Source organism: Nyctereutes procyonoides, unplaced genomic scaffold, assembly GCF_905146905.1.
Source record: "Nyctereutes procyonoides isolate TBG_1078 unplaced genomic scaffold, NYPRO_anot_genome, whole genome shotgun sequence".
Classification (NCBI taxonomy): domain Eukaryota; kingdom Metazoa; phylum Chordata; class Mammalia; order Carnivora; family Canidae; genus Nyctereutes; species Nyctereutes procyonoides.
In genome coordinates this window covers 11,389,246-11,397,720 of record NW_026575048.1, presented here as the reverse complement: position 1 = coordinate 11,397,720, position 8,475 = coordinate 11,389,246, and the positions used below count along the sequence as shown (strand labels likewise).

Sequence of the window (8,475 nt, the reverse complement as noted above, 5' to 3'; positions counted from 1 at the left end):
AAAAACAGTCCAAAGTTGAGCCCAGGGCCAGAGGAAGCCACAAAGGACCCCAAGAGGTCAACACAGCTTGGGTTTGAAGTATATTAACTTCAATTCAACAAACGTGTATTGAGGTCCCACAGAAGACATGAGGCATGATCTGGTGGGAGCTCCTCCAAGAGCTCCCTCTCTGGTGGAAAACACGAGAAAATGAATTACTGCATTACTGTTATACTTGCTTTAGACCAGCAAGGAGTTCTAGGGAAGCTGCAGGTGATTCTTGATTGTTTGGAGCTGGTATGGAGCACTATCAGAAAACCACTGAGACGAGGTAATATTTGTGCCCAGTTTTGAACAATGAAGCAGCATAGGCCAGTGACATAAGTGACAATAGAAGTATTCCAGACAAAGTAAGCAGTAAGAGTGAAGGTCGGGAAGCCTAGACTGGTGTGGAATGCTTAGGTGAGAACCCATGAAATATGTGTGGTGTGCGTGGGGCTAAAGGTGAAGGGTATGTAAGTTAGGAAGGGTTACATTTTGCTGCAGAGACAAACATCCCCAAATCTCAGTTGTTGATAACATCAAGGATTGGACAGGCTACACCGTCCACCATGGTCGCGATGGTCCTCCATGTCACCTTCGCTCCAGGACCCTGGCTGATAAAACACCCACTATCTAGAACAGCTTGTCCCATATAGTGGGCATTGTCCCCAGGAGCCTGCATAAGCTTTTAATAGATGCACGTGCCTAGTGGCTACCCTAACAGACAGCACAGATATTACAGAATATTTCCATCATTCCAGAAAATTCTACTGCAAGGCTTGGTCTAAGAACAGGGGTCCGCAAACTATGGCTCACGGGTCAAATCAAATCTGCACTTGTTTCTGTAAATAAAGTTTTATTAGAGTTCAGCTACACTCATCCATTTCTGTGTTATCTACGACTGCTCTCACATGACAGCGGTAGAGCTGAGAAGCTGCAACAGAGAGAGCGCAAGGTTGAACATGTTACAGAAGACGTGTTGCCGCCTGCTTTGGGCCATTGCCTCAGCTGTCGTGGGAGAAGGGAAAAGAGGGACCAGCTGCTTACCCCTGCTCGGAATGAGTAGCCAAAACTAGTTGTTTGCCCCCAGCCAACCCCACGGGCGTCAGGAAGTGTAGTATTTGCCATTTGCCCAGGAGAGGAGAGGAGACTGGAAGCGCTTGGCACGCTGTGACAACCACGGGGGACGTGGCCGGACACAGCACCATGGTGAACCGAGTCTAGAGGACCCAGAGGTTTGAATGTCACACTGAGAGGGTGAGACATTATCAGAGCTTCTTGGTGAGGAAAGGGATGTGTCTGTGACGTCTATTGGCACCAGAGGCTGCTGCGACATTGATGGCAGTGACTGATGCTGGTAGAAAGGAAACCAGGGGAGAAATGGGGAGACACGCTCAAGAGAAGCATGATATGGCTCCAGCTCCAGAAGCTCTCCCAGGCCTGGACTCTTCCCCAGGATCCACAGTCCTGCCCTCACCAGGGAGCAGCCCACCTCCAAGGCAGAGACTAAGGACAGCCAACCGATTCAGGCACTTATTCTCGAAGGCCTTTGAACATAGTCACACGGCCAAACCCTCCCAACAAACCCATGAGGGGGGTACTGTTGTATCTCCATTTTCCAAAAGAGGAAACTGAGGCCGGGTGGGATAAATTACCTGCCCAAGGTCACACAGCGAGTGAGCGGTGGAGCAAGGATTCAAGCCCACGCATCCGGCCACACTGGGCTCCTGCGCTCAGAGCCGAGTCCACCTGCAGCCGGCGCGGCCCATGGATCACCGGACTGGCGGTCCTTCCTGTCCCCTGCTCCGGCTCCACGGACGCTGTAGAAAAATACCCAAATTTATGGATTATGTGCACTGTTGCCTTTTACTCTCCAAAACACATTAAGTGATTTTGTCTGGAAATGTTTTACAAGCCCCAATTATGCCTCCTACATTCCCTCCCCGGTCCAGCCCAGGTCCCCAGCCAGGACTGTAAAAGAGCCTTTTCTTCTTTCTAAAGCCTCTTAACTCTCTGCCCCCAGAGAGGGCTGGTTCTCCCCGAGTCTGGGAAAAGCAAAGCTCCCGTTCTGGCCCACGGGGAGATTTTAGACGGACCGTCATGTCTCAGCTCTGCTCTCCCTCTTTTCACGAGACTCTTTAATTAGGTTCAGAAACATGTTTATGATCCTGAGAACCAGCCCGTGTTATATTAGGCAAGTTCAAAGCCCCATTTCCCTCAGCAACTCTCAGAACATTTCAGTCAACTCAGAGGCCTGGCTCCGAGCCAGCTCTGAACAAAATCAGACTGTGGCCAAACTGCGCCTCCGGCACCCCTGCTCTGGGCAGCTTTGGGGAGACTGGTGGGCTTCTGGCTTGGACAGAGCTGGGTTTTCACACCCACCCCTCTCCACCAGCTGAATGGCCTCGAGCACATGGACCGTGGCATTCTAATTTGGGGAATACGTGCATTTGGAATTTAGAATGGGAGTAACGGTGGCTGTGAAGATCATGAACCCAGAATGACATGTAAGGTTGGTGATCCTCCCTCTTCCTCGCTGGGCCTGTTCCTGACCCCCCCCGGGGGCCCGAAGGGGCCATGCTCTCAGGGCAGGCAGGCCACCATCATGCATGGGAGCCCGGATCTTTGTCCCTCCCAGAAGATGCTCCCCACTCCCTATGAGGACTTCAGCTTCTAACAGGGGCCTGGGCTCCAGGTGGCATGAAAACTTTCACAGAACCAGGAAAAAAATGTGTTTCTGTAGCTGGGGAGCAAGCCACGGAAGCAAAATGACAAAGCCACCGTAGAACACTGCATAGACTTCCCAGACACCGGCCCATCTCATCCTCACTGCTCAGAAAAACGGGTGTGGTTCTTATTCCCATTTCACACATGACATCCGCTTTCCAAGAGCGGCCTTACTGAGATAGGATCCACGTCCCAAACAAGTCACCCACTTACAGCGTACGATTCAGTGGCTTTTACTGAAGTCCCAGAGTTGTGCGACCATCACCGCAGTCCGTTGTTGATTGTTTTCATCACCCCGAAAAGAAGCCATACCCACTGACACTCACTGCCCCAGCTCCCCCCAACCACCCCCAGCGCCCAGCCTAGACAGCCACTCATCTACTTTCTGCCTCCGTGGATTTGCCTATTCTGGACATTTCCTATCAATGGCAACACGCAATACGTGGTCTTTCGTGTCTGGCTTCCTTCACTTCACATAGTGGGTTCCAAGTCCACCCACACAGCAGCACGTCCAGCTCCCGCTCCCTCACCCCTTCTGCCCCCTGCTTCCCCGCCCCCCCTGCCTTGCTCCCGTGGGGCTGCAGCCTGTGGCCACTGGCCCACCTCTTTGTGAAGGATTCCCAAACACCAGGCGCCCCTCCCTCTGGAATGCTGAGCAGGCCACCTGGGGGAGGGGGTGCACAGCCCCCCAGCCCACTGCCTCCTGCCCCAGGAAATACATTGCTCAGTTCTTTCCACAATTTGAAAGGTTTTAAGACAAACTGGCCTGCTGTTGACAGCACTAATTCCTTTCTTCCTCTCCATTGCTCCTGTCTCTTCTCTCTCTCTCTCTCTCTTTTTTTTTCCAAAAGGAATTTTTTTTTTTGATGTTGTGTGTATGGGTTTTTTCTCTGCCTCCAGCTGTCACTTTGGTATGGGGATTGATATTAAGTAGCACTTACTGGCTCTCCCTCTATTCCAATTGCTTTATATACAGTACGTCATGCACCCTCCATGGGGCAGGCCTCATCATCCCCATTTTGTAACTGGAAGCACTGAGGCTCAGAGACACACTGGGATTTCTCAAGACCTCCCCAGGGCTGGATCCTTATCTGTGTTGCTCATTCTGCCTCCCCAGGGACCAAAGTCTGTGGCTGGCTGGTGGAAGTTCCAACAATTTCTCCCAATGCTTTCAACATGATCAGATTCACTGCAGACCTGCTGGAACAGTCTTCACTGTGCATGTCCATGGTTGCTCAGAGAAGGTCAACACAAAGGTCTTCCTGACCTCTGTAAGGAAGAGGCCACCGAAGTGGCTTTACTAGTTAGTGCAAGTGCAGAGGGAAGTGTTTAAAGATCTGTTTGCCAGCACTTTGTTATAATCATCAGTGAAATAAGCCATGATATTCTCATTATTCACCTCTCTGTGCTCTTCCTCTGGTTCCAAAACCCTTGTTGGAGGCTACTACCTAGAGGATCATTTCCAAGCTTCCTCCGTGTGGCACAAAAGGCATTTCTTGATTAGTGAGGGGATGACCTTCTCTGACACAGGGCCCCTGGGATGCCCGGCTCAACCCTTTAGTTTCCATCTCTTGAAATCCTTCAAAACAATGATGTCAAGTGAAACTATTTCTCAAGCAAGCTGAAGCACAGTGGAAGAACTGGACAATAAGATGCAGGGAAGGAGGCACGGGGGACATGGCTCCTTACCACCAGACAGACACTGAGGTTGTATCTTGGTGCCCTGGGGGGCTGTGGAGAGATTGCAAATTGGCCAGTGCATGATCAGATCTGTGTGCTAGGTCAGAAAGAATGGACTTGGAGGGAAATACACTTGTAGGGGAGTACAGAGGAGATGACTAAGCCAGGCCCCACTGGCAGCCTCCTCTCTACCAATGAAGTAGCTGATAAGAGGCTGCTAGAGAGGCTGAAGGACACGAAGCAGGTAGAGACATAGGTGCGGGTCAACAAGATGGCAGCATAGTGAATATAATCAAGTTCCGGGGAGCCTAGGTAGTGGGAGCCATGAGAGGCTGTCTACTGGGCTGTGGGCTTGCTCTGAGGGTAGTTCCCAGCAACCCAGGAAGCCAATAGAGACAAAGAGTGTGGGGTGAGGGCGGAGGGATGGCCCCAAAACAGACTGGCAAGTGAACTGGTCCAAGAAGCAAGGGGGAGCCAGGGGGAAGAGAAGAGGGTGACTTGCATGAGTAGCTATTGCTGTGTAATAAGTCACATCAAGGTTTTGTGGCCACGGTCCTTTCATGTCTCTCATGGTTTCCAGGAGTTTGAGTTCTAGAGTGGTTGGACTGGGGAGCCCTCTCGTGAGGTTATGGTCAGATGCCAGCTGGAGCTGCTGTCACAAGGGACTGGGAGACCCTGCGAGGGCCGCTCCCCCACATGCCCGGTGAGTCGGTCACAGGCCTCAGCCAGCCTGCATGCAGGCCCTCCACCAGGCCCCCTTCACCAGGCCTCTTGAGTGTCCTCATGGCCTGGCACCGGCCTTCCTCAAGTAAATGATTCCAGAGACCACAGCAGAGCCTGCGATGCTTGCATGACCTCAGCTCAGAGGTCACACACCATCACTTCCGCCATATTCTACTGATCAGAGGGGGCCAGTGAATAGTGAGAAGCAAAGATCTTTGGGGCCACCTCGGAAGCTAGCTTCTACCAAGTGCACTTATTAAGCCTCTACTGTGTGCTGTGAAAGGTAACCACTATGGCTTAAGCATCTATATAATTGTTACCTCGTTACTCTTCCCAGGAGTATTGTTATCTCGTTACTCTGTAAGCAATGAGACAACTGAGGCCCAGAGCTGTTAGGCAACTTGCGCAAGGTCACACAGCCAGTAAAGGAATGAGCTGTGATTCAAGCCCAGAGATCCTTGACTCCAAAGCCAGCATGCTTGCCGCTCCACTGGGGCCCCTTAACAGATCCTCTCCGTCCGTAAAGATGATGCTCCAGCCTCCCAGCCTGGATGGGCCTCAGAACTAGATCTCCGGTGGGAGAGAGCATCTCAGGGATTCTTCTCGGGAGCTGAGACCCCAGAAGACTGAGGCCTCCCCAGCCGACAGGCCAAGCCAGCCGCGAGGAGACCAGGGAAAGCATTGAGTCATGTGTTTATACCATTTCCAGTTCTACCTGTGTTTTCCTCTTCCTGTATACAACTCCCAGCGCACTATTCCGGACTCTCATCCCTCAGGAACTTCCGGTTTCAGAGCCAGAGTCTCCAGCCAGGCCAAGGAGGAAGGATGGGGGCCTCAGGGGCCTTGGGGAGCTGGAGCCCACACTTTGGTGAAACCTTCCTTTCCAGAGGGGCCTGGAAATCCCCATTTCCTACTGCATCCCCGGCAAGCTCCTCTGCAGGCCTTCCGCTGAGCCTGGACGTGCTCCGGGCTGCCGCTCCCTCTGTTCCCCAGAGCTGGCCCCCAGCTCAGTCCCGGGGGGAGCAGCAGAGAGACACGTGGGCCACAGTCAGACCCATGGGGTCAAGTCGCAACTCTGCCACTTACCAGCTACAAGTTAGTCAAATTAACCTCTCCAAGCCTCTGTTGAGTTCTGTTTAGAAAGAGTGGGCTTCCCCTCTCACCCCTGGCGCTGCCTGCAGAGGTAGCAGCCGTCTCTCATTCGGCATCGTGACCGCCCTCAGACCTCTGGGGAAGCCCAAGATCTATAAAATGGGACCAAGAAGTTCATCCGGCACCAGTCAGAACCGATGTGTCAAAATGAAGCACAACTGGCGGGAACCCAGAGGCATTGATGATAGGGTGTGCGGAAGTTTCAAGGGCCCGATCTTGATGCCCAACATTGGTTACATGAGCCATGAGAAGACAAAGCCCACGCTGCCCAGTGGCTTCCAGAAGCTCCTCACCCACAATGACAAGGAGCTGAAAGTGCTGCTGATGTGCAACAACAAGTCTCACTGTGCGGCGATCACTCACAATGTCTTCTCCAAGAACTGCAGGACCTCTGCGGGAAGAGCAGCCCAGCTGGCCATCGAGGTCACCAATCCCAATGCCTCGCTGCACAGTGAAGAAAATGAATAGACACACAGCTGATGTGCATATGGTGTTTGTGTTAATAAAATCATAGAGCTACAAAAAAAAAATACTAGTGAGCCATTTCAGGGTAAAAATACTCTGCTATTTGCAATGCATGGAAAGGGGTCTGATATCTCGGCCCACCTCCTCCCCCAAGCAAGAATTACCTGGATTGGTTTAAAGATCAGAAGCCGTGCGTGGTGCGTATTAAGGCCCTGCTCGTGGTAAGCATACATTGCTTTTCTGTGCTGTCCTCCTTCCACCTTGCACATCTGTCTATCCCTCAGGGCCTCGGGCATCGCTTCCAGCTTCTAGAACACCAGCCTCAGTGCCCTGGAGCTCTTCTAAGACGGGGACACGCTGTAATTCCCGCCACATGCACATTCGTTGTGTCTCTTCCCAGAGATTTGTTCACAGCCACTGGCGCCTTAACAGACTTCACAGGTTTCAGAGTTAGCATTTGGCAAAGAGGTTGTGCGTCATCGGGTGTTCTCATAGGCTCAGGACATCAGATGTTTATTGAGTGAGCGAACAAGTGAGCATAGACACCTTCAACGCTTCTAGAAGAGCATCGGACGGGCTGGCCTGCCGCTAGCAGTGGGGAGCAGAGCAGAAGCTCGGGCCTGTTGGTGGTCTCCGGTGTTGATGGAGGAGAGCCAGCAGAGCCTCACCTCTGCCCTCCCCCTGCCCCCTCCTCTCCCCCTTGCCTATCCCTGTCTCCCCACGCCACATCACACGCGAGCCCCCAGCTGTTTCCTGCGGGGGGGGGGGGGCGCATCAGTTGACCCCAAGAACAGCACGGCCGAGAGCCCACTCCCCATCTCCCCAGGTAGGTCTGCCTCCCTTGCCCTGCCACACTCAGAAGAGGGTTACAGTTGCTTTTATATTTTTAAATGACGCCCCGTTCCACACGCTCCTTCTAAATTGCCGCTTTGACTGGGTGAAGAATTCTTTTCTTTTTTTTTTTTTTTTTCCTAGAATGGAATTTGCAACGTGTTTTCTCAGCCCACCCCCACCAGACTGCAGTGAAATGAACTCTGGGCATGCCTGCTTCTTCCAGCAAGCCTCGCCTGATCTAAGGACAGTCATTAACTTGTTATTCTAAGTAATCCTCTGCTGAAAGCTATGAGCCGCCTGTGGTGGACGAGAGCAGGGTTTTTCAGGCACAAAAACATGGGACTTGCCAGCTCACAGGACAGACAGCTTCCCGGGAGGAGGGAAGTGGCACAGAGATTCAGGCTCGCTCCCAGACAGGACAGAAATAGCCCTTGCAAATCCAGACCGTTTGGGGTTGGCCGTATTACACACCTCGGTCATTGCCTGGGGGGTATTTCACCAGCCCCCCGATTCACTGACATTTAGGTCACTGTCACCCACAGAGGCTTCCCCATCTATCATCTCAGATTGACAGATTACACACCCTGCCAAAAATCCTGAAAACTGTCCCAACACCGAGTTAGGGCAGCTTCCTCGTGGCCTTCCTCTCCTGGCTGTCTCCTGCCAGTTCCTTCTCTGGCCACATCCTCCAGCTTATCATGCCCCAGTCCTATTAAGCTCCTCGAAGCCTGCTGTTTGTCCCCTGTACCCGAGCAAGCATCCTTCTCCACTTTTCTGATAACGCATTCACACTGACTCTAGAGGCAGGTCACATCCCTCAGGCAGCTTGTGCTATTCCCGAACACCTACCTCCATCCCACCACCTAGCAGCCT

General features: G+C 52.5%; 1 protein-coding gene across 1 annotated transcript; it reads left to right on the top strand.

The window, feature by feature from the left end:
- Positions 1-6,312: 6,312 nt before the first annotated feature.
- On the top strand, positions 6,313-6,771 carry LOC129511114 (60S ribosomal protein L32-like). The gene has a single exon (XM_055327631.1). The coding sequence runs from the start codon at positions 6,403-6,405 to the stop codon at positions 6,769-6,771; it is 369 nt and encodes a 122-aa protein (XP_055183606.1). The 5' UTR covers positions 6,313-6,402.
- Positions 6,772-8,475: the final 1,704 nt, after the last annotated feature.

Bases quoted from the DNA above. Each gene is read 5' to 3' on its own strand.
- LOC129511114 (XM_055327631.1), top strand. From the start codon at position 6,403: ATGGGACCAAGAAGTTCATCCGGCACCAGTCAGAACCGATGTGTCAAA.